General features: G+C 42.5%; 3 protein-coding genes across 9 annotated transcripts in view; 1 reads left to right on the top strand and 2 right to left on the bottom strand.

Annotated features, from left to right (window-relative positions):
• The window catches only part of abi1a (abl-interactor 1a), a 39,695-nt gene extending 31,444 nt beyond the window's left edge, over positions 1-8,251 (bottom strand). For 4 of the 5 annotated variants that reach the window (XM_061094099.1, XM_061094100.1, XM_061094102.1 and 1 more), the window contains exon 1: positions 8,046-8,251. In XM_061094099.1, coding sequence (XP_060950082.1) covers positions 8,046-8,162 — 117 coding nt within the window. In that variant the 5' untranslated portion in view covers positions 8,163-8,251. The remainder of the gene's footprint in view (positions 1-8,045) is intronic. The other variant, XM_061094103.1, reaches the window with a different exon arrangement.
• A 1,394-nt stretch (positions 8,252-9,645) lies between these two features.
• Positions 9,646-16,130, top strand: acbd5a (acyl-CoA binding domain containing 5a). 3 transcript variants are annotated; one of them, XM_061093642.1, is made up of 13 exons: positions 9,646-9,719; positions 9,998-10,125; positions 11,203-11,323; positions 11,904-11,976; positions 12,108-12,225; positions 12,743-12,991; positions 13,082-13,276; positions 13,560-13,654; positions 13,740-13,956; positions 14,191-14,393; positions 14,482-14,541; positions 14,695-14,801; positions 14,889-16,130. In XM_061093642.1, the coding sequence occupies exons 2-13, from the start codon at positions 10,020-10,022 to the stop codon at positions 14,899-14,901; spliced, it is 1,557 nt and encodes a 518-aa protein (XP_060949625.1). In that variant the 5' UTR covers positions 9,646-9,719; positions 9,998-10,019; the 3' UTR covers positions 14,902-16,130. The 3 variants fall into 3 exon arrangements, with proteins under 3 accessions (XP_060949625.1, XP_060949623.1, XP_060949624.1); XM_061093640.1 differs by having other exon boundaries at positions 14,692-14,801; XM_061093641.1 differs by having other exon boundaries at positions 9,646-9,756; positions 14,692-14,801.
• A 1,124-nt stretch (positions 16,131-17,254) lies between these two features.
• Positions 17,255-24,653, bottom strand: mastl (microtubule associated serine/threonine kinase-like). Its single transcript, XM_061094028.1, has 13 exons — positions 24,394-24,653; positions 24,181-24,318; positions 21,896-22,035; positions 21,708-21,796; positions 21,509-21,615; positions 21,252-21,411; positions 20,995-21,143; positions 19,830-20,858; positions 19,503-19,644; positions 19,347-19,367; positions 18,368-18,481; positions 18,155-18,256; positions 17,255-17,481 (listed from the first exon to the last, which is right to left on the bottom strand). Exons 1-13 carry the CDS (start codon positions 24,559-24,561, stop codon positions 17,324-17,326), a joined length of 2,517 nt encoding a protein of 838 aa, XP_060950011.1. The 5' UTR covers positions 24,562-24,653; the 3' UTR covers positions 17,255-17,323.
• Between the last annotated feature and the right edge of the window lie 422 nt (positions 24,654-25,075).

Below are 25,075 nucleotides of genomic sequence, written 5' to 3'. Positions count from 1 at the left end.
GCAAAGCACAAACATTTTTGGGCCTTAGAATTTTATTTCTACAGGAAAATCCATTTAGGATAGATTTTTTCTCACACTAGAGGCTAAAAGTGGATATCCCAATGCATATTACAATTTTAAATATTAAGAAACTGCTAAATGTGATGGTTTTTAATCAATACCTTGGAGCTGTGAAAGCAAAATAGATGCTTCAGTGCTCAAATGCTACAGTACATACAGCACAGTGTTTACATTCTGTGCTTCTTACAAACATATCTATACACAGTAGTCTGTGCTTCCATTCAAAGCACTACATGTGATGTTGTTCAATTCAATTTTCTTCAATGGCTGCCATTGATGCCTTTCTAATATGTCAATTTCCATACCATCGGAGCTCATCAGCTCATCAGCCACTCTGCCTGAATGCTCCCTTTATTTATCCATGTAAGAGATGAATTCTGTTTCATTTTGACTCAAAACAGACATAGTTTCATAATGAATGGGGGGGGGGATCAGTTCAGAAGTAGAGTGGCAAAAACTTTGTCTTGCAACCACTACAAGATGCTGTTGCACAAAAATTGAAGCCTGCTCCATCACCTCACTCAAGGAGGTTCTGTTTTTGCCCCTTGGTAGAGGGATGAGATTCTCACCAATTCTCACCAATTTCCCAGGGAACACTTCACGGATCTTGATGGAAAGCAGCAGGCACATTTTGGGGACAGATATCTTTGGAGTGCAATTTGGTGCAGCGCCATTGACTTTAAGGGGGCAGCTGGGCCTTGTGCTCAACTGAGTGCCATTCCAGTTTACAGATGTAAAGCTGTAAAACCAGGCCTTTAAAACCAACCACCACATCTCTCATTGTTTCTTTTCCCAAAGAAACAGTGGATGCAACAATGAAGCAATGAACAGACATATACTGAATGAAACGGGCTACAGCTGATCTTCAGCATCCTCTTAAATCATACAACTGTAAATCTGTTGCATGACACATCGTTTTAGGGAAAGTTATAAACTGATTCAGCAATAGTTGTATGGCAGATGGCGGATTCATCTTTTTTTGGTACTTCTGGATGAACTGATCCAAACTGCATTAGCGGACAGAGCTGTGATGTGAGGTTAGCGACGACAGATGTGACTCTTGATTGCATTGCCAGTGTGGCATCTCAGAGTCTTTGCTTGTTCACGCATCAGAGGTCGGCTGTGCACAAATCCTCAGATTAACCAGATTGGTTGTTCAGTTACCCAAGAATCTGCACTCGCCATGACGTCCATCTTCAGCGAGAAAAAACGTTGCGGTGGACATTTGGAGGAATGAGAGCAAACGCTTGCCAGGAAACGAACAAAGCGAGTGCTTGCTCAGTACAAAAGGTAGATAACAGCACGGCAGAACCCAGTGTGCTCTACAGCAGCAGGGGATGCAGAGAATGAGGCGAGATCCCTTTAACGCTCCGGGGGCACTTTATCTCATATTTCTGAGCTGAGTAATGACTGAGTGAAAGAGTTTACAGAATATCTAGGCGGTGGCAGACAGGCCGTCAGCACCTTAGCCGGGTTTACAGAGGGTGTATCGAGGAATATATAAAGTCTGGAGCAATTAGGGAGTGGCAGCCACAAGAATGGATTCGTTTATTGGGAGGTTTTTGAATCTCCTGAGGTAGAAAACTGGATTAATACTTCAATCTCACACAGTCACCAATCCAGTCTAGCAGGATAACGGCCGGCAACTGCCACCAAAGGGTTGTTTTTCAACAGGGTGGTGCACTACTCTGCTGTCAGGCTTCTTTGAGACAGTAGGAAGGAAAAGTCCAGACTTCCTCCCAGAGGATAGAAGCTGTTTAGGGGTCAGAGGAGGTGTAGCTGCCCCTTCACCCACAAGTCGGCATAGGCAAAACTAGGAAGTGGACAAAATGAGAGTTCCGTCCTGACTGCCTGGCATGATAAAAAAAAAAATCTAATAACTCATGAGGGGTTTTCACCGAGCAGTGCAATCAAAGTCTTGAACACCACAGGCTTAAAATAAAGAGTTTGTCTAAAAAACTAAACAGCCGTGTTTCTGCAGTTCTACAGTCGACCCCTGCATTCGTCAGCTGACAAGCACATCTGAGTTTCTCTGCTCCCACTTGTCCGCAGGGCAAATGCACTCTGAACAGAACAGGGAAAAAAACACTTTCAGGAATGTGTGGAATTCTGGGAGATGTCATACGTCTCTAAACATCCAAGTGTTGTTGAAGAGCTTCACCGTGGAGCACAAGTGTCAGGGACAAGCTCGGAAGAAGAAAGAAAAACAAACACTGAAAAGGACTGAACAAAATGGGTTTATTTTTCTATTCTGTAAACTGGAACCTCAGCAGGAGTGGAAGCTACAGTCCAAAGCAGAATGAGTGATCTGTAAATCCAGCTGGAAGGTGGTAGAGCTCACATGGCACTTCGGTCCGTGTGATGTATCGACCGCTGATTACTGCAGATCGGACACGGGGAGATGAGTGAGACAAGAGGCAGCTGAGGGCTGACGCTCAGTGGGTTGTTGTATTGATGAGGCTGTCTCACATCCAGCTGATTGGAAGTGAGACAGAACAAATGAATATGAATATTCTAACAGCAAGATTTATACAAACAGACACCAGGATTTCACCTCAACTTTCAAGATGCTGAAATGTACATGTATTGGCCATTCTCCTTGATGTAAACTCTCTAATCCGGACACAATCCTGGTGGTCTGAAAGTCTGATACCCATTCCAGAACCAGAAAGGCTATTGTTATACTGGTATCAGATCGGTAGTCAGCATTGGCATTTACGCAAAGTCCAGTTATCGGAATTTCGGGTTGGAAAAGGGAAAAAGGGTGTCCCCATCATTTAAAATATTGAAAGATACCTCATCATAGAGCTATTAATGCAAAATAGGCTAAAGAAAATTTATGAAACTGTGGGAAAGTGAGAACCAAGCCACCTGAGGAGACAGACATGGTGTTGACACCGGATCGTGTGAGGAATACAAACAACAACAGCTTCAGTCCTTCCTTGAACCGGGTCTTAAAAAAAAAAAGAAAACACTCAGCTGTACGCTAGGTGAATTTATAATGTGCCCTTCCTCCAGTGCGACACATGGAGGCTGACTGAAAGGCCATAAGGTCCACCTGACCTTGAAGAACTGCCAGCTTACAACTGGAAAAAGCCTTCAATATGTCCAACAGAGACACAAAGGGAAAGTTTGCATATGGAGAAGAGTCATTAACCTTCCTCGAGTGACTTGGTAATTGGTGCATCGAGGTAGAAAGTCATCGCTCCGGGGCTGAGACCACAAACTTCACTGATTTATGTATTTCTCAGTGTTGGATGCTTCTGCTTGCTGCCGCACATAAAAGTGGATTGTTCACATTTTTCTCTACAATCGATCCCCGGCTCCCACGTTCTAACCAGCTCGGGGCAGATCAGTTCAACGGTGTGGACCAAACCAACTCCCGTCAGCTGAGGGGGAGGAGTGACAGGTGGTCAAAAGGATGAATGGGCCTGGCTGGTAAGCTGAGAGCCGCTAGGCCTCTCCACGCTGCGAGAAAAACCAGGCCACTACACATAGAGAGGGAGAGACACACAGAGAGAGAGAGAGAGAGAGAGAAGCAGGGAGCTGGAGAAAACAAGGACAGGAAACAAGGACTCAGGATAAATCCAGAGAGAGGGAGAGGAAGAGAGGTAAACCTGGCTTTCTTCTAGAGGAAATGTTCACATGAGTTCTTCTTATGAAAACAGCTTAGGCCAGGTACATGAAGGATAAACAACCAGAACTATGAAGAGCACATCCCTCTCTCTATGTCAAACTCCTGCAGGGATTACAATAGACTGTAATAAAGACTATCCTGGAATATGGACACTACCATCTGACATTGGATGAGTCTGTATAGCCATGGTGGAGTGGAGCCAAGGAAGCAAGGTCCAGTTGAAAAAAAAGGCATGTAATTATTTGGGTTGATGTCCAATATGCTAACATGGAGAAGGCGGGGTTTACCTAACATGGAGCCAGCCTCCAGGGAGTGGGCGAGATGTTTTCACTTCCCTTTTTGGAGCTGCCATCTTTAAATACACTCTGTGATTACAACATCCATCATTTCAAAAACAGCTAATTTAAAGAGCTGCTGGGACTTTTCCGTTCAAATAGAAAAAGTACCAGTGTGCGTCCTGTCACATGTTTTGACCTTACAACACTTATGACTTCTTGATTGACCACATTTCACTTCTGTTTCCCCTATTCCATGTTACCGTCCGATAAGCAGATGCCCGAATGTGACGCAAAATTCTTCTGAAATGTAAAACTATCAGAGTAAAAACATAAACTTTCAGTCAAACTACCCGTTTCAGATATCAGTTATAGCGCATGTTAACTTATAAACTTCTCCTTTCTGTAACCGTCTCATCACAATTTACAAGAACTGTATCGCACCACATACAGTCTTTCTAATTCAGAGAGAAATGTCTCACTAATCGATTAGCTGGTAATGAAATTCTATTAATAACTAAATCAAATAATCCCCAGTTCTTTGTGAAATGTGAGGATTTGCTGCTCTGCTTTGGTTTAGTCAATTCTGACATTATCACTGTAACTGACTATATTAAAGACATTTTATGGGACGTGATCCATTGATATTCATAATGAAATGGAAAGAGGACACTAAACTCTGACAGAATCTGTTTCAGCTCTGCAGAAATAAAACAACAGCTGAACAGAACAACAAAACCTGAATGCAGGTATTATTCAGCAGAGGCACGAGCAGCTCGTTCTGGAAGCCCACGTCAGGGTGTCCTGCCACCAGGGCCAGGTGGCCCACTTTGCATACAGGACGTGTGTCCTTGTCACACAGGTTTAAGAAAAACAGGCTTCTGAGGGTTAAGGACATGTAAAATAAATGGGAGCAGAATAAATTTCAAACCGGGCATCAAGCGCTGATCAAGACTATATTTTTATTTAAGTAACTATCTTGAAAGAAGATGCAATAAACAGGAAAATATTAAAAAAACACAATGCGGATTAATCAGAATAGTCTGTGTCTTAATGTGAAAGGGTATTTTTTTTGGGGGGGGGTCTATTATTAAGCTACTTCCTGCCACACGGAGAGAAGGCATTTCCAGGGGGCCAACTTTGGAGTCAGCAGAGCAAACAGGAAACATAACTCTGACCTGTCAGTGTGTCATTTACACCACACACACACCGACACATACCGACACACACACCGACACACACACACACAGTTCCAAACATTCTTGGATGAACCAAAGTCACTTTGGAGCTGAGAAAGTGACGTGTCCTTGGTTGAACAGAGCTTTCACCATCTGCTTGTGCCGGCTGAGCTGCACTACAACGTGCACTGAGCCTCCATGACAAGAACACACACACACACACACACACACACACACACACACACACACACACACACACACACACACACACACACACACACACACACACACACACACACACACACACACACACACACACACACACACACACACACACACACACACACACACACACACACACACACACACACACACACACACACACACAAAGAGAGAGCGAGAGAGAGAGAAGGGATGGAAATGTGAAGGGTGCAGAGAGGTTGGGCTGATACGAGCTGAGACATGTTGATATGTGCACGGTTAGGGTGGGAGTGCACAGTTTGTAAGTGTGTGTGTGAGTGTTAGTGTGTGAGTGTGAGTTTCCTAGAGACACTGAATATCTGCAGCAAACAGAGAGAGGGCTTATGAAAAAGTGCACTGATGGTCTGTCACCCCCCCTCACACGGAGCCAACGTGAACCCAAAAGCCTTAAATCCTGCTTTTTTTTGCGTCAGCGCTTTGAACAAAGTGCTCGGCAACACAACACCAGTAGAGATTCACAAACCCGTCAGACACACCAGACAGAGCGAATCACAGGATTTAAATAAAGTTATAGCAAACTTTACAACAAGTTCTCTACAGCGACTTGTCAACAGCATCCATCTTCACTGAACTCGTCATCCACAACAGCATGAAAACAACAGCAAATGTATTTTTCTTGTTGACTAAATGCATTTTTTGTAGCTTCTTCTAACCAAGAGCAACATTCTGGATTTAAACTCACTAAATTCAAGTCAACTCACAGTGCTAAGATTTAAAGATTCGCCTTTTCAGACCACAGCTCATTTAAAAAGCGGTTTTCCAAAATAATTTCCAATTTTTTGTTGATATCTATGTAGCTCTCAGCCCTTTGAGTGTGAATCTGCTTATTGTGAGTCACGTTGGAAAAAAGCATCTGTTAAATGAAGGCAATTAAATATCAATTTCAGCACACAAAGTCAAAGACGTTCATCATGTTGTCTCAATGCAAGCAGGTGTATGGGTATTTAGCCTTTTAAGTCTAAAATTGGTCAAATTAGGATTCAAGTCGGGAACTACAATTAAGGAACAAGTTATTAAAAGATGAAACCACAAATCTGACCGGGCCAACGTCACTGTTTTAATACTTGTTTTTTTGTCAGTATTTAAATCCTATTTCCATCGCTTTGAAACTGAAAATATGAGCGACGAGTAATTAAATAAATTAAATATAATCAGTGTTGGCCTTCAAAAATAAGTTTGTGGTTTGAAATATCAACATGTTTTCCCTTAGACTGCTTTTTATTCCAGTTCCCAAGTTTCCTTCATATCCAAACTAAAACTTTTTCTCTATGAAATAGAAAACAGTCAGAAGAAACTGATCAACATGAAACTCTTGTCAGACATTCAGTGGCAGCTTCCACTCCTCCAGCCCAACTCTCACATTTCACCTCATGTTTACGTCTGATACGACGCCGTGGGAAATCAGTTTCCCTCTCACGTTACAGCTGGAGAGATTCTTCTACAACGGGTCAGAGACGGTTAAACTCTGCCTTGGTGTGTACGTGGGGGGGGGGGGGGGGGGCTGGCACAAAGCTCCAGGAGTGGCCAGGACGAGAGGACGAGAGGAAGAAAACAAAAAATTACAGGGAGTCCTGTGGGAGTCCAGCTGGAAGGGGACACACCCTCTGCAGCTGATATGGTGCGTCCACTTCCTGCTGAGGAACTAAATGTTTTCTCACCGCCGCTGTTTGTCTGTCCCTTAGTTTGTCCCTTTTTCTAGTGAAGGAGCAGCTAAAGGAAAGTTTATAAACACACAGAGACCAGATAGTCCAGCTCACATGAAGAAGATGAAGAGGAGGAGGAGGGGAGGAGGAACAAAAATCAATAGCTCCAACTAACAATGGCTTTACATTCCTCCCTCTGTCTCACAGACTGCAAACACAACTGAATACGCTCATTTATACATTATGTATTTTCTCTCATTCCCCTGCAGATATTAGGTGTTATAGCTGTGTTATGAGGTGTTTAATGGTTAAATAAAAGTGTATAAGTCATTATAGCCCTTGCATTGAGTGGTTATAATGCAATGGAATATTCCTGCAGTGTCCCACAAGGGAAATAACCCAGTTTTGTGGTTTTAAATGGTGAGTTTTAAAGACCTTATGGGATGTAATGGACTCCCAGTGATATTCTAATGGGGCGTTTTAGCGTTGGGATGATTTACTACTTTTAATTGTGGAGTTTTTTTCTTTTATTGTTGTTGAGCAGCTGAGATGTGTTCACTGACCTGCCGTAAAAAACACACACACACACACACACACACACACACACACACACACACACACACACACACACACACACACACACACACACACACACACACACACACACACACACACACACACACACACACACACACACACACACACACACTAAGGCCTCCCTCTGGTTAATAATCATAATAATAAATAAGTAGACACACCCGATGTGTGAGCGGATAAATGTGATCAACACACCCCGGGATCAGGGGACAAACCGCCGGGGAAGGGAGCTCCGGCACCGGGCTGTGTGTGTGTCCCAGCCCCGGGGCGGAACAGGCGACTCCCCCGGTTCCTTTATCCACATTTCCGGTCTCCGCTCAGCCATTCAAGCCGGGCTCGGGGCCACAAAAGGCGGCGGAGGGAGGCGAGGCAGCCCGGCGGAGCGATCACCTACCTGGACGTAGTTGTTCTCGCAGTAGTCCGCCACCCGGGTGAGGTTCTGGTAGCTCTCCACCAGCGCCCGCTTCCCGGCGGGGATCTCCTCCTCTAACAGCATCTGTAGCTCTGCCATCTTACATGTCCTCCCCCCGGAGCAGAGCTTGTTTTCCCGCTGCCTCCTCGGACTGAAGCCGCCTCCAGCTCCAAGGATCTGAATCCTGCTGCTCCTCTTCCTGTGTGAGCTCACCGCCCAGATCGTGTGTGCGCGCGGGGAGGGGTCACTGCGGCACAGGGAGCGGGTTCCAACCTGGGAACGGAACATTATTCTGTGTTAATGAATAAAAAGTAACAGGAGAAATTTTGCTTATTTCTATTTTTTGAATATCAATTTATATTTTATTATCGTTTCACTAATGATTCATGAACATTGTGATCACCACAACGTTATTTTCTGTTAATAAATACAAACTAACAAGAGAACTTTAGCTTATTTCTATTTTACATATGTTCTGAACATTAATTTATATTTTTATGGTCGTTTAACTATTGATTCATTGATCTGGTGCAGCTCCTTCTTTTTGATTAACACTACTCAGACGATGTTACACTGTTATATTTCAGTGTATTATAGTTTTATTTGTATTAATGCTAATATCTGACTTTGATGCAGTATGAGGGTCATACTGGAGAAAAGACAATTATGAGATCACTGTAATAAAGTTGTAATAATATAAAAGTAAATTTTTAACATCACACAAATAAAGGTGTAATCGAGAATAAGGTCGTTATATTACAAGAATAGATTCATGATTTAATGAGAGTAGCATTACAAGAATAACGTTGTAATGTAAAGAGAAAACGTTATAACATTATAATAATAACGAATATTAATCTAATAGGAAGAAAGTGGTAATATTAAAAGATAAGAGTTGCAATTTAAGAAAAAGAACATAATAAAGTAATGATTTAATGAAGGGAAGCAAGTCATAATATAACATGAATAACGTTATAATTGAGAAAAATCGCAGTACAAGAATACATTTATAATTTAATGAAAACGAAGTTATAATATTACAAAAGTGAGGTCGTAATTTAATGACAAGAAACTCATAATATTACTAGAGTAAATAAAACAAGTCTAGAACCAATCTCACTGATTCTAAAACAGAGAAAAACATTTATTTCTCACAAATTTCATTGACAATTTAATTTAATTTATCAATAAATTAATTAATCAATTTCATCTCATCAAATCTCGCAGCAGGCTGTGTTGTCGCCCAAGAAAGAAGCAGAGTGAGACCTCTGGCTCTTCCCCCTCCTCCGCCTATCACAGTTCCAACCTGAATGCAGAGAAGTGCATGCTGGGACATGTAGTGTTACAATCCTCCGTTGGCACAGCGCACAATGAACACTTTAAATTAGCGAACAACAAGACGTCACAAACACAAATGAACATTTTCCACTTTATTTCCTCTCGTGTTTATTTATCTCGCTCGACCTGAAACTACATTTCTCTCCTGACGCCGGAGCGGTGGCTTGTGGGAGTTGTAGGAATTCATGGAATCCCCCGGAAACAGGAAAACTACAACCACCAGCGTGCACCTGTGCCTGGCTCTACTTTGTTGATGGCGTCGGGCAGAGGGTTGAACGCAGGTCGCCTCCGGACGAACTGATCCCGCGGAACTCAACGGTGAGGAACACGTTTCTACACTTTCCTCCAAACGCAGGTAAATACGGAAGTTTAGCTTCAATGTGACCGTGGAGCTGTGTCGCATTTCGGTTCGTGTCCCAGATTTAAAGCCCAGAACCCTCCGCCCCCCCGCCGGGCGGTGACAACACACTTGAAGCTAATCTCCCACCTCAGCTGATCGAGGAGAAAACTCATATTAATAACAATTAGCATGGAAGCTAAGTTAGCCGTTAGCATGTGTTAGTGGCGTGTGTTTGTGACTTGTTGCCCGGTTTCAGGTCTCTGATCCCGGACGTCAGGATGGAGGTAGAGAGCGTCAGGATGGAGGAGGTGGACGATCAGCTGGGTCTGGTCCAGCGGAGGTTCGATGCCGCCGTGAAAGTGATCAAGAGTTTAGCCCCGGATGGTGAGTGCAGCCCCCCCCCCCATCTCTGTCTACTAACCCATAACCCAAGCCCCAAAACATGACACCTCTTATCAACTTTTATTTACACCTGCGTGTCTCAAAATGGAATTACTGTTGCTCTTGCTCAGAGATACAGGACTGAAATTCAAAGTTTAAACCGCCATTTAGTGTGTGCACAACTTATTTATCTTGTGCACACAATAAATAAGCTGTGCACACACAATAATAACTCGTGCAAAGAAGATAAAAGTAGATGTTTGGGTTTTAAATCACTCAGATGCATACAGCCACCAGATCTGTGTCATAACATTGAGAGATATCAGCTTTTCAACTTTTATTTTCACCTGCATGTGTCACGATTTAAATTCTTGTTGCCGTTGCCAAGAGACACAGGATCGTCAGGACTCATTTTCTGAGGATACTGAAGGAAGTTGGGAAATTAACAAGTTAGATATTAACTCTGCGTGCAATACTTATTTATCTTGTTGCACACAAGATAGTAACTTGCTCCCACAAGATAATAACTTGTGCGCACAAGATAAAAGCCTTTGGGTCAAAAGGCCTGAATAATTCCCTCTGTGTAGAAGGTTTGTTGCTGTTTGTGTTTCTCAGCACAAACATTAGTGAACCACAGATCTGGAGAGGATCCAAGTAGACATGCAGATCAGGATGAGATAATGCCCTGCTAACTTCAGAGGAGGTATGTGCTCTCTGCGTGCACTTCTACTTATTTATAGCAAAATGTTTTTTATAAGATAAGATGGATAAGACACACAGGGATAATTCAGTTGTGACAGCAGCAGGCAGCTCAGAATGAGGCACATCTGAAACAAAGCTTGTACCACACACCCTCGGGCCAGTTAAACAAGTTCAACCCACAAGTGAAACGCGGGGTTTGTGTCTGTAGTCAGGTGCAGAGCGACAGCTTGGTCTGCCTGAGAGCTGCTGCGATTTAACAGGTTTAATCCACTTAACTCTCAGCGTGGCGTGCAGACACTTTCTTCCAGCCAGTAGACATGTAACAGATTGATCATGTTGCACAATTTACTGTTCATAATTGGAATTCCTGTCTTTCAGGTCCCTTCCAGCCGTCAAATGACATGATGCTGAAGTTCTACAGTTATTATAAACAAGCAACCGTGGGCACGTGCAATATTCCCCGGCCTGGCTTCTGGGACGCAGTCGGCAAAGCGAAATGGTAACAAAAGGAAAATGTACAATCAGTCAATATGTTGTTTCTCACTTTGAACAATAACTTCTCCTTGAGAGGAAGATGATGAGCACAGGTTGTACACTCACGTATCAAATCCAGGAGATTTCACCTCGTGCTTATTGCACAACATTTAGCTTTTTACCCACTTTGACCTCGCTGTGCAAAACATGACAGAGCTGCTCTCCGCTGGGTGCTGTGACCTGGCAACCCTCCATATGTTCAGGCTCAGGTTGTGTTGGTTGATCTTCGGACTTGTTGAAATACGACCCGGAATGTGACCTTTCACCCACAAGGCTCGGTGGTTTCTCTCATGCTATCAGTGCATTGGTGTGATTTCTGTTTTTTTTATGAGCGTGTCAAGTTGCTTTGTTTGGGGAGAGCTCCTCTCTCGCCTGTGAGATCTTTGTCCCACAATAACAACTTGCACGCTATCCGAAAATAACCTGACCTTGTTTACAAAGTAGAAAACTGCCACAAAACAAATTCAAGTTGACGCAGACTTTGCACCAAGCAGGACTTTTATTGAAACACTGTAATAATAAAAATCTGTATTTTTATGAAACAGGAATTCTTGGGATTCTCTTGGAAACATGTCCAAAGAAGAAGCAATGGTCGCCTACGTTGATGAAATGAAACTGGTGCGTTTTCCAACTTTCTCTTATAGACAATGCAATTTTATTTCACACTGTTAACATGATTTTAAAGTTAAACTTTCCTGTAATTTGTTGCAGTCTTTAAATTGATCTCTGTTTCTGTGTTGGATGCATAGATCCTGGAGGGCATGCCCATGACGGACGAGGTGGAGGAGCTCCTCCGAGTCCTCGGTCCGTTCTACGAGATGATCGACGAGAAGAAAAAGATCACGCAGATTTCCGACCTGAGCACAGGTACGATCTGCTCTCATTCACTTTTTTCTGCGATTCTTGTGACAGCATGTGGCGCTTAACCTGTTTATAATTTGCTTCCTGTTGATTGCTCAGCCCGTTTGACACTGTTTGCTAGGCAGCTGGAAGGCAAGTACACAACTCCCACAATACCCCAGTCTGGTGGTTTAGTCTTAGCACACGTGTGATGTGGTAGCCCAGACGCTGTTAGTGCTTATTAGAAGTCCTGTTACGTATGTTGAGTCAGCAAATTTAAGGCTTTCTATGCAAAATGGATTCTTTCACTTGAAAGTGATCAAATTAGGTCAAAGTACATTTTAATCCTTTACTTTAAATCAGGACCTTAAGTACACAAGGATTGTGTTCAGCATTAGCTTGTATGACTTCACTTTACATCTGTGTTTCTTTAACCTCATGTAACCTCTGAAAAGGTTTCTTTAATTTACTCTAAAGTATTATTGACCTTAAGCATTTTCCTTTAGTTTTTCAGCCTCGTAATTAGTTCCCTTGTGTTGCACAGGTTTTGGTTCGATGATGAATTCGATGCCATCGAAGAGCATCGCTAAGAGCATCGTCAGAACCATGGAGATGAACGGCACTCTGGAGACCCGGCCTGCCAGGCTCAAACCAAAGGAAGTGAAGGAAAGGCCAGAGGAAGAAGCACAAGAGGAAGATGAGGAAGAGGATGATGAGGAGGATGATGACGACAATGAGGAGGAGGAAGAGGAAGAAGACGAGGAAGAAGAAGGAATAAGGGAGGTTAGAAAAGGTAATGAAGTTATATTTAAAAAACAACCTAATTTCAAAGTGTCTCAGGAGTGAATATTGAACTCTAACTCTGCGGGTTGGGGTTTGTCAGATTTAATTTCAGACAAGAAATCAGCAGCTTCTCATCCAAAGAAGAAGAGTTCAGCCCGGAGACACAAGGGGCCGCTGTCAAATGGCAAAGTGGCGAACGGAGTCGCCCATCTGACCAATGGAAGTCATTCCCTGAACGGTGTCCACGCCCCAGGGGGTCCAGCGGGCAAGCCTCTGCTCAACGGTCACCATGCGGGTAAGGAAAACAAAATAATTGTATTTTTACAGTGTCATGTTCTGTTCTGGACTCAGTCTGTCCATGTAAAGTGTGCATCATGTGATCAGATCATCTGTTCAGCTTCACCGCCCGGCGCCAAATCTCTTTAATGGAGTAAATAAAGGCTGAAGTGGAACTCCAAGCCCCAGATTAAGTGGACGCTGCTTTCACCCCCATGTGACCCTGTTAATTACTTTGCAGTTTTAATTCACAGTGCACTGCAGAGAGAGTCTGAGCTGTTTGTCCCTGTTTCCTGTCTCAGATCCCAGAGCCGACGTGTCTGGTCCCCATCACGTGGCCAGTGACTCAGACAGTGAAGTCTACTGCGACTCCGTGGACCAGTTCGGCCAGGAAGAGGCAAGTGACCCAAGAAAAAAAACACAAATATGGATTTATCATCTATCTTAAGTAAATCCATAATTTCATTGTGCATCTTCTCCAGAACCCCGACCATAACCAGTCTCTGGATGACCTGGATGAGGAGGAGAACCACGCGCTGCAGCCGCTGGAGGCCGCACAGGGTATCCAGGAGGAGGTCCAGGGACCACCACAGGCCATCAGGTGTGGAGGAGAAGACGGAGAAACCAGTGGAACGATGTCTCAGGGGCAGAAACTGGAATCAGACATGCCAGACAGCTCAGTGGTCAGAGGAGGACGAGGTACAGCTGATATGAAGTATTCAAGACTGTATATAATTTATAGTTTCCTATTTAAATAGTGTCAGAGGTGACTGTCAGCTGTAACAATGGATGGAACTGCTTCTAAAACACATTTTGTGTCTCAAAATTTTAAGTTTAATCCATTTTGTTAATTGAAATCAGGGAATTTTACTTGAAAACTTGTTAATGATGCTTTCAAATATATGAATTATAAATCTTCTCTTTGTTTGTTAGGCTCCAGGTCTGCACGCCGCAGCTCCGGAGCTCTGATGCCCACGCACGGTGGTGGAGATGGGGACCGGGGCCGCTGGGGGGGGGCCGCCACACCTGCGGGGAACCTGAATGAGCAGATCGTGGTGGCGCTGGCCCGACTGCAGGAGGACATGCAGAGCGTCCTGGAGAGGCTGCACACCCTGGAGGCTCTGTCTTCCAGTCAGGTCAGGACCATGTGTGATCACACCCACTGTTCCCAGGAGGACACTTTACAAAACAAAATTAAATTTCCTTTTTCTTTTCTTTCCTCAGGCCAGACCCATGGCTCTGTCTCCAGCTTACCCATCATCCCCAGTGACTAAGAAGAGTCAGGTAAACAGACTGAATATCTAATCGTTTACTGAGGGTTGAATCCCCTGTAGCAGCTGCGTGTGTCTTCCCCCGTTCGTAAATGAAAACTTCTGAGTTCCGGTTTCCTTTGAAATAATGTTGATTCTTTTGTCTTTTTCTTTTTTTACCCAGAAGCAATCCTGGTGGCCTTTTGACATCTCTCCAACCAGTGTGGCCTTCGCTGTGATTTGGCCGTTTGTGGTGCAGTGGCTTATCCGCCTCCTCCTGCAGAGGAGTAGAAGGTCATATTCTACAGAACAATACATAAACCACGACCATGAAACCTTACATCACCAATCTAACTCCTTGTTTTTCTTCCTTTTTAACAGACGAATCAACTGAACCTTCCTCCATTGTAGCCGCCCCCCCCCTGCTTCGACCCACAGCCCAAGTAATTTGCTTTTGCACTAAGAAGAATGCACCTAGAGTAAAGAGTGGGAGGACGATGTCTCCCGAGTGAGTCGTACTGTGGATGTGGAATAAAAAGAAACCTGAATGTGTGGCTTCTGAGCCTTTGATCATAAAACACGATACCACTCGTACTGGAATCTCTTTCTTGGCAAGAGAGAAACGGTTTGTGTTGCTAGGGACGACGTCACAGTCGGGATATTGTCCGCGTGTCCAGACACCAACTGCAGCAGCTCCTCCGTTTCCCCCCCCGTAACCCAAGGCTCTGCTGCACAAAGAAAGGCCTGATACTTTTGCTGTTGTGAGCATAGCGCTAAATGTGGTGAAATAAAATTTAACTGTTCACTTTTATTAGTTGCCCAGGCAATGCTGCTATGATATATCTGTAGCCTAGAAGGGAGTATTGAATGTGATAATATATTGATGTGAGATTCTTTTTAATTGTGAGAATAAGTTATTTATTGCTTTAGACCAATGTTAGAAGAGAAGGCGTCGCTGGGCAGATTCCAGCCGCATTGGTTTAGGTTTAAAGTGAAGGCAACACGTCGTTAAAAGTGTTTTAATCGCCTGTCCCTCAGCACATCAATCTGTTCCCAAATAGAAAAAGTGCCTCACCATCACAGGTACATTCAAAGGTGGCATTATGATTTCATACATTCTCATATTGTCGCATTACTGTTTGTATTTCTGGACCAATTTAACTTTAATCCAACTACCTAGTGAGCCAGGAGCCAGATATGTGATTATTAACACTCGTCACTGTCCGTGTTGTTTATGCCGCCATGTTGTCTATTGTTTAATTTAAATGTGATATGTTTGTATGAATATTGTGGAAAGATTTTTTGAGTTGATGTTAATCATAAAATGATAGCAAAGCATTAAGATCTGTACAAATTGTACACAATATATGTACAGTTAAAATGATTAAAATGCAATATTTTAATTGCATTCCTGTGTATTAATAACATAGAATATTATATCATATTTACAAAGGTTTGCATCTGCAGCAGCATCAGTCTCTGAGAGCCTTTATGTTTTAATAAAATAAGTAATAGTTTAACTTTCTACTGAAATGTGGCTTTCTCGCCCTCTCTGCCTGTGGACAGAGTGGTGTCTGCATGTGATCATCTAACGAGCCGAAAATAAAGTTTTCATAAAGCGTTTGAGTTCGTCCTGATTCTTTCAAATGAATAGAAAAAAACTTTCTATTGCCCTCGGGTCAAATTTGACCCATTTCTTCTTAAAGGTTTGTTTTATCCAGTTGCCATAAAAGTAACAGATGTTTCCAAACTACATTCTTCACAAATAACAGTCTAGACAAATACAGAAATAAATTTAGAATTAAAAAAAATGCAGAAATGACGTGCTGTTATTTAAACAAGGTCTAATGAACATTAATTCCAATAGGAAGTGCAAAACTAGTAATGAGTTGGAATAAAGTTGACAAAAAAAGCTGATAAGTGATTTATAAGGAGTCGGACAATATAAGATGATATTCAGTTTATCAACTTATATATCTTCAGCACTTGTGCCCATTAGAATGAAGGTAGATTGCATCCAGCTCAAAATAACATCACACATAACACTTAAGATTTTAATATCTGATTCTTTCCTTGTGCTGTTTAGTTATTTATCAGAATAAGACACAACTCCATCATGTTACAAACATTTTATTTGTATTTTCTTTTTTTTTAAGGTGAACATTATAAAAATGTCCTAATGAACTTATTAAAACAAAAAACAAAAACAGTAGTGTGGCAAATGGACAGTGAAGAATGAAATCACATCAACATTACAGGTGACATAAAAGCAGGGTCTTGTCTCAAAACACTAGATGCTATTAACAGGATTTACAAATAAAATACAGTATTTATGAATATATTAGCATGTTTATCTCAGCAGTAATAAGCCATATACAGGGAGCCCCTTCCACCCAGGCCCCGCCCACTAACAGACGAACAGAACAACAACAATGAAATGTATCTGCACAGAAACTTACATTTACCTTCAGGCAGGAAGTGCCACATTTACATGAATTTACATAAATAGTTATTTGTGTTTAATTAACTTTAACAACTCAGTAATCAAAGCCTGTCGTGAGCCAAAGCAGAAGCACACTGGATTCTGCTAAAAGAAGAACCTAGTTCAAGAGCTACTGTGTATAACGATGAACACTTTAGATTCAACTTGTATTTGAGTGTTAGTGTCTTAGTGTTCCAGTGATTGCACAGATTTAAAATGTTTTTTAAAATATTGCTGTATCCGCATGAACATTCGATTTATTTGCATGACGGCTCTGATTTTTCACTCTCATTTCAAACTTCCCCAACAGATAAAAACCTGTTGATGTCTGCTCTTACAAACTGAAGCCAGACACTGCGATGTTCTGAGCGTTGTTTCTTGCGTCAAAGTACGAGGTGTCGGTCTCGTCCGTGGGCTGAGGAATGAAGGGCATGGGCAGGTTCTGCAGGTTGACCCAGTCCAGGCCGTCAAACAGGGGGTGGCGCTTGAGTTCTGGTGGATGTGAAAACAAATTAATTCACAACCTGTTTCTTTTCTCGTCTGTCTCATAAGCGTTGAAACTGTAGTGTGTTATATTTGATGAATTAGGAGGTCAACTGCCAGTGTGATGGGAAGGAAAATTACTTGAATGATCAATTGTTCTTTTATTGATGGTTTGTTTCCGTCGACGCTTCTTTTTTATTTGTTTTTCTTGGCAGGATTACGCAAAAACTAATCAACCAATATACGTCACATTTTTTGGAGGGGTGGGGCTTGACCCAAGGAAGAAGCAATTTTGGCATGTTAAGGAGACTGCTATATCCGAGTTTGTGTAAATTGGTGCCGATCCAGATACAAATCTAGATCTATTGAATTTAAATGTGATTTCATAACTCTACTGAGTGACATTAATTATTAAACACTTACAAACAGAAAGATGGCCTTGTCCTCCAGCAACATTTACATTTATTAATAATTTAAAATCTTAGAGACACATTCCAGAAAACATTGTGAACAAAGCCCTTGTTGTGTTTAGGTCTGATTTACTTCATTTAAAAAATAACTGGGGTTAACTCCAGAGGTCTGAACCCAGGCCAGTTCTATCCTCCATATAAAGGACCTGGCTGTCAATCAGTTGACAGACTAAATCAATCAGGTGCACTTTGAATAAAAAAGTTGTCCTCACCCTTCAGACCTGCTCGTTTGGTCATGTCCATGGTCAAAAGTATTTCAATGGCAGCTCTTGAATTTTCAGACAATTCCTCTTCGTCCTCGGGCCACGGGATGTCTGACATTTAGTTGAGGTGATAAAAGATACAACAACAACGTCAGTATCCTTATGAGCTCATTTCTCCGCAAATCAAAATCGTTGTTTTGTGGTTCGATTGTGACAACCCACCTCTGTTGAGAATATTCTGGAAGACCAGCTGTGGCGTCTCGTCGTTAAAGGGCGGAATCCCCGTGAGGAACTCGAAAAGGCAAACGCCAAGAGCCCACCAGTCCACCATGAAGTCTGGATGGGGGGGAAAAGACAAGTTTCACACAGCTGCTGACTCCCACAGTTCTCCCTGTGAGTCCAGTTAGAGTGTTCACTACGTGTTCACTAAGGGTACTGCAGTGGCAGAAGCAGGGTCAACGTTAGTTTTTGGGTGGAGGGAGTCAATTTTGGGACATTTAACTTTCCTCACATTTCATTCACACGTGGATTTTATGGGTTGATCACATTTCAAACAAATTCTACTAGGAGCCTGGCCCTGAAACTAATAATCTCGTTATATGTTGATTTCTAAAGAGGTAATTGTGCTTCTCAATAACTGCAGGGGTCAACGATTCCGGTTAGTGTGGACATCAGCTATAATCAGGTTAAGAAGAATAAACGCTGCCAAACAGGATCATTCATGTCACAGTTTGACTGGTCATGAATTCAAAAAGCAACAAAGCTGCCCTCAGCGTGGACTCAGTGAATAATAAGTTAAATCAATAATCATAAATCACTATTATCAGCTGACATGTTGTCGAGTGTCAAACATAAATCCAGAGCCCCAGCAACACTGTATGACACCAGATGGAAGAGCATAGAAACCCGCCCAGTTGAAAGCATCTCAGCCTCAGAAAACCTGATTCCCCGACTGTTAACAGTGGCGGAAGCTGAATGTTAAGACATGACCCCATTTATAATTTTGCCTTGATGAAACATTTGAAAACCGTCATCCCCTTCCCTCTGATCAGGCCCAGAGTTTGTTCACCAAAACAAAAGGCAGAAACAGGAACAGGGAAAACAGCGCAATCAGCTCATTTCCTGTAGCGCATTAGCAGCCGGGGCAAACATGCAACTAAGCTCACTTGCAACAAAACAGCCACCTTCATTACAAACTTACCGAACTGACCACTTCCTGAAACTAAAAGAGAAGGCCTGTCACAAGGGCTACAACGTAAAGCATCCACTGTCAAAACCATAAGACTGTGTGTGGCTATTTGTGATAATAATAGTGTGTTTTTGTCATATATGCCCTTTAACAGTGTCCCTCTCTTACCGTGTGGTTTCCCCAGAAGAAGCTCTGGAGCTAGATAGTCGGGGGTCCCTAAGATGGGAGCGCCCTCCACAGGCAGCGCGCCCCTGCGGACGCTCTTGGGCGTCCTGAAGGGAGTGTGGGAGGTGGACATGGCCTGAGGCGTCTGATGAGAGGAAGGAGGAAACACAAAGATCACAAAAAAGGCCTGGAAAAATCTATTGGGTTGTGTTATTGGGTCAATTATTACACGATAGATGTTCCACGATCAACAAAAAGCTACAAGAGAGCAGCTGATTCCTTCCCTGAGCTGTGACTGTTTAAGAATAAAGAGAATGAACTTGTTCCTACCTGAAAGGGAGAGCTGTTGGAGCTGACTCGTTTCTGCACTGGTGTTGCGGCGCCAAACGCCGAGTGATAAGAGGCTGATGCGGAAAAGTCCATGGCCTCCACAGACCCAACACTGAGTCTGGAGACCCCCGACATGTTGGAGCGGTTAATGGAGCTGCAGTAACTACGAAAAACCACAACGTTTCGAGGCTTGAGGAACGAGGGAGACTGCGCCGCACGGCCGGTGAGATCCGGGAGCTGGTTGAAATGACTCAGAGCTGTGCTCACAGCAGAGGGGGTGTGTGGAAGTGAGTCAGTGATGGACGAGTCTGGGTTTTCCTCTTGACCCTCAAATAATATCGAGTTCCGGATTTTGGGGAACTTGCTTAGTTGGAGAGATGAATGGCTCTCCATTGTGAGAGAGGTTTCGTGCATAGACCCGTCAGAGTCCAGACTCAGGCTCCTGCAAACGTCACTGTTTCCAGCAAGTGGTGACGTGAAGCTCGAGTGAGACAAGTCTTTGGCTCCATCTTCAAACACGTCCTCTACCGGCTCTTCCAGTTCACAGAACAAGGTTTTGGTAACAGCGATGGGACTGGAGCGCTTCGGGACTCGTTCGTCGGATAAGTCGATCCCCTCTGTGGAGGCCATGAATCCGCCGAGCTGAAAGGTGGAAAAAGTTCCCGTCAGGCCACTGTGAAACCTTGTGGTCTCCTCTGGAATCTCATAGCATCTTCTGTAGTCTGCGTTACTCCTCTTGGCTTGAATTTCTAATGGCTCTGGACTCCTCTCTATTTCTGAATATGTTCTCTTGACAGTTGAGGGAACCACAGTTTGACTGTCAACTGTCGCTGAAAGACAAATATCCTCCTGAACCGTGGAACCAAAACCAGACTTCAGTTTGTTGCTGTGAGGCATTTTTTCATCAAGTTGGTCTGGATTTGACTTTTTGGGCAGATTGCTGCTGGCCTGAGCAGAGAGCAGGAGGGCTCTCAGTTTTGTGGGTGCAAAGTCCTGTTTAATTCCTCTCCTGATGGGTTCATTTTCTTTCTGAAAAAGAGAGGAAAAAGAGAAATATTCTCACAATAAGGGACGATAGCAGAACGATTAAAATAAACCTTAAAATAGGATTGGACACACACAAATGTTTAGGTCATTTTAAAGTTAGATCTCCATGAGCACTGACCTCCTCGGACTCCCACAGTGGACTGATGCCTCCTTCAGTGTCAGTGGTGCTGCCAGCACTCATCGTCTCAAACCTTTTTCTGGTCATCTTGAGCGTGGGAGACAGATTTTTTGCCAGATTGTGAGGACTAAACACACTGTTGTTCGGTCCTAATGGAGATGATGCAAATACAAAGAAAAATCCAATCAGACAAGCAGCTTTTAAAGTCAAAGTTTACACATCAGTTGCTCCGAATGGGTTTTAAAACTTCAACATACCCTTTTTCCAAGGGTACTGAGAAGAGGAGAACATCTGATCTTTCTTCTTCATCAAGGGAGAACCGAGAGAGTTATTCTTGTGTCTTATTCTGCCACCGGAAACGGGACTGGAAGCAGCAGATGCGCTGCAGTGACGCTTTACTTCCCCTGTAGGTGTATTCTGTATTTAGAAAAATAAAGAAAGAGTCATTTTTCAATACAAACAATGCGCACTGCATGTAAAGTGGCCGTCACCTCGTTCAAAAATAGATACTTACAAATCCAAGGGAGCTGATCAAGGACAGGACTTGACCCGGCGTGCGGAAATAATCTTTATTTGGTTTAGCCAAGGACGGGGTGGTTAGGATGTCCATAAGACTCAGCTCTGAAATATAGACATAGACAAAATATAAGGAATGTTAATAAAATAAGTAGCAGGAATGATCACAATTTATTTAAGATGATTGTACGTTGTACCTCTGTCGAGCTTGACTTTAGAAAGACCAAAGTCTGTAAGTTTGATGTGACCTTCATTGGATATGAGCATATTGTCTGGCTTCAAGTCCCTGAAAAGATAAACGACAGACACAATAAATGTCAGCAGAAGATTCATCAATGAGTGTTATGCTCATTTTACGAGGCCTAAAGACATATTATCAAAGTACCTGTGGATAATACCATGACGATGAAGGTAATCTAAAGCCAGAGCAACCTCTGAAATGTATTTAACAGCCATGTCCAGGTCAAAATATCCGTAGATGTGAAGCAGAGATTTGACATCTCCACCGATGAGGTACTCCATCACCTGTAAATAAAAAGAAAAATACAGATTAAATAACAATTACTTATGACAGTGCAGTTGGTTTTAGGTAGTTGTGGGGAGGAGATACAATTCAGCAAGTGTTTGGAGTAAGTGGGTCATGTTGATTTTTAAATAGACAATATGAGCCAATCATAATAATAGAAAGGGGTGTGTCCCATTATCTATGATTCATCTTTGGTTTGGAGTCAGTTGGTCACATGACATGGAAGCCTTTGAAAGAAAATACGTTTTTGAAATATTATTATCGATATAAAATACAAAGCAGCCTCAAAATACAATAAAAAAAGAGCTAACCTGTTTATCTATAATTATATTCATGGTTTGGAGCAGTGGTATATAAAGTACTTGAAAGCCATACTTAAGTAAAAGTACAGATATCTTACTTGAAAGTGACTCCGGTTAAAGTAAAAGTCACCCGTCAGAAAATGACTTGAGTAAAAGTCTTAGAGTTGCTCATATTAAATGTACTTAAGTATCAAAAGTATCTGGTGTTGAAATGTACTTAAGTATCGAAAAGTAAAAGTACAAGTACCAAAATTAAAAAATGCTAAGTGCTTTTTATAGTAGGCCTATACAGACACAAAACAACTCAAAATTGTTCAGTTCAGGATTTATTTCAACTGACTGAATATATATAATGTTTAATTTTACAAATTTTTAACCCGAGATGCTGAGGTTAAAATAGTATTGGACAAGTGCATCTGAACTTCTAGCGACAACAAAGAATCAACACAACAGAATAAACCAGTGCCTCTTGATTCTACCTTAGAACACTAATAGACCTGCCACTCATAGACCAAATGAACCTTTTGTGTCTATTAGCTGTATTTTGTAACTGCCTGGATGTTTACCTGCCTGTATACCTGCCCGCCAGCTTGTCCACGCATCTACATGTAAGCCTGTTTATTTATCATTAGACTATCTTCACTGAATGGGCCTGCGTTTGTTTTTGCATTTGTTTCCAGCAGGGTGACAATACACCTGTAGGGTATCTTGCCTTTAGGGACGACAAAGTGAAGACACAACCCTGCTTGAAGTTGTACACATTAGCCAGTTTGTACAATACATATATAAAGACGCAACAGCTTCTAAGTTGTGTTGAGTCAGCACAAAGGGCGACTAAGGATTGGAATTGGCAATATATAGATATATAATATCTTTGCAAAAATTATACTGGCATTATAGTGAGTGGAAAACTGGGCCTGATTACCCAGGGTTCCATTTGGCAAGGTCCATTAAAAAACTTGAATTGTGTGCGTGAATATGCAGTAGTCCATGACACAGTGTTTGTTTTTGGTTGTGTTGGCTGAAAGTTGTTTTTGCGTTTGCTTATATAATTGGTTGTGTTGTTTGTTTTTCCATCTCGACTTGTTTTAAATCTGTTTGTTTTGTTTACGTGGACGTGTAAGACTAAGTAGACACGGCTAACCAATGATAGTCTATTTGCCAACAGTTTTTGTTTAAACCAACTACTTCCAATATTTTCTTTAAGAAAAGTTAACCACTTGCTGCTTCGAGGGGCAATTCATTTGCCTGAATAAAAATCCTTACAATTCAATAGGGCCTCACGTCTGTCAGTGCCTGTCAGTGCTCGGGCCCTAATAATAAAGACTGAACCGAGCTCCTGCAGGAGCGAGAAGGCGAGAGAGAGGTGCGCCGTGTGTAAAGGTGCACGTTGCGCCAACCTCCGCTGCTCAAGTAACGAGCCAGTTTTGAGAATGTAAGAAGTATAAAGTACAGATTTTTGTGCTCAAATGCGAGTAAAAGTAAAAAGTGGTCAGGAAAATAAATACTCAAGTAAAGTACAGATATGTGAAAAATCTTCTAAGTATTTCTACTTTGTTACTTCCCACCACTGGTTTAGAGTCAGTTGATGACATGACATGGAAGCTATTTAAAAATATTAGTATTGATATAAAATACAAGCAGCGTGAAAATACAATTAAAAAAGAGTGTTTATCTGTAATTATACACATGGTTTGGAGTCAGTGGATCACCTGTCATGGCAGCTACTGGTTTTCTTTATATACATGAACTGGAAGAAGCACTAAACTCTACTCTGTGGATCCTGTGTGTGTTGGGCAGTGGTAACTGGTCTTAGGGTGTTTAGCATCACTGGGATTTTACCAGATAGATCTTGGTGGACGTCTGAAGGGAATAGAACAGGTGCACGATGAAGGGACTCTTGCTCAGAGCCAGCGCGTCCCTCTCCGCCTTCATCTGTCCCGTCATGTTCTTGTCCACCATGTCCGCTTTCTTCATCGCCTGGAGGAGGACAACACAGATTCATCAGAACAGGTTCAGTGGGTGATCCAGTTTCTGCTGAGGGAACCCACTCACCTTAATGGCGTAGAGCCTCGCGTTGCTCTTCTTCCGGGCGAGGTAGACCTTCCCGAAGGCTCCTCGGCTGACGGGCTTCAGAACCACGAAGTCCTCGATGGACGGCGCTTTGGGGACATCCACCGGTTTCCTCTTTCTGCAGGACACATGTTTCTCGTCCGGTTCCATCGTGTAAACTCGTCTGGAACGAACCTTTCAGCTCGAAGTCACCGCTCTCATTTCACAAACAACAACCTCTGGGTTTGTTTTGAAAATTTGAAATTTCCGCTCTTCGTCCGCGGGGGTCCTTTTGACGTCCATTCGACTGCCTGAACGTAAATCATGACGTGAGCCCTAAATATGCGAAATACCCAAAATAAATCCGTCTTTTAACGCAACATTCTTACTATATTGATTTGAAAATATGACACTAAGATATGACAATATGAACTGCCTAATCAAAAAAATTATTTTTGATCAGGCAGTTCGCCACACGTCGTAGTTTGTAATAACAAAATGTTTTTTCCCCACTTATGTAGAACAACAAAATACACAAACTACTACCATTCATGTGTAGTTTTTATAAATATTTACATTTTAAAACAAATTTTGAATGCGTTTTTTTGTGTGTTGTGTACGTTGCTCCGCTGATGTAACGGCACATGCCACTCTAACCGCTCTGACGTCATTTTGTAGTCCACTT

This window comes from Limanda limanda, chromosome 20 (assembly GCF_963576545.1).
Source record: "Limanda limanda chromosome 20, fLimLim1.1, whole genome shotgun sequence".
NCBI classification, from domain to species: domain Eukaryota; kingdom Metazoa; phylum Chordata; class Actinopteri; order Pleuronectiformes; family Pleuronectidae; genus Limanda; species Limanda limanda.
This window is presented reverse-complemented; position numbering and strand designations above follow the sequence as displayed.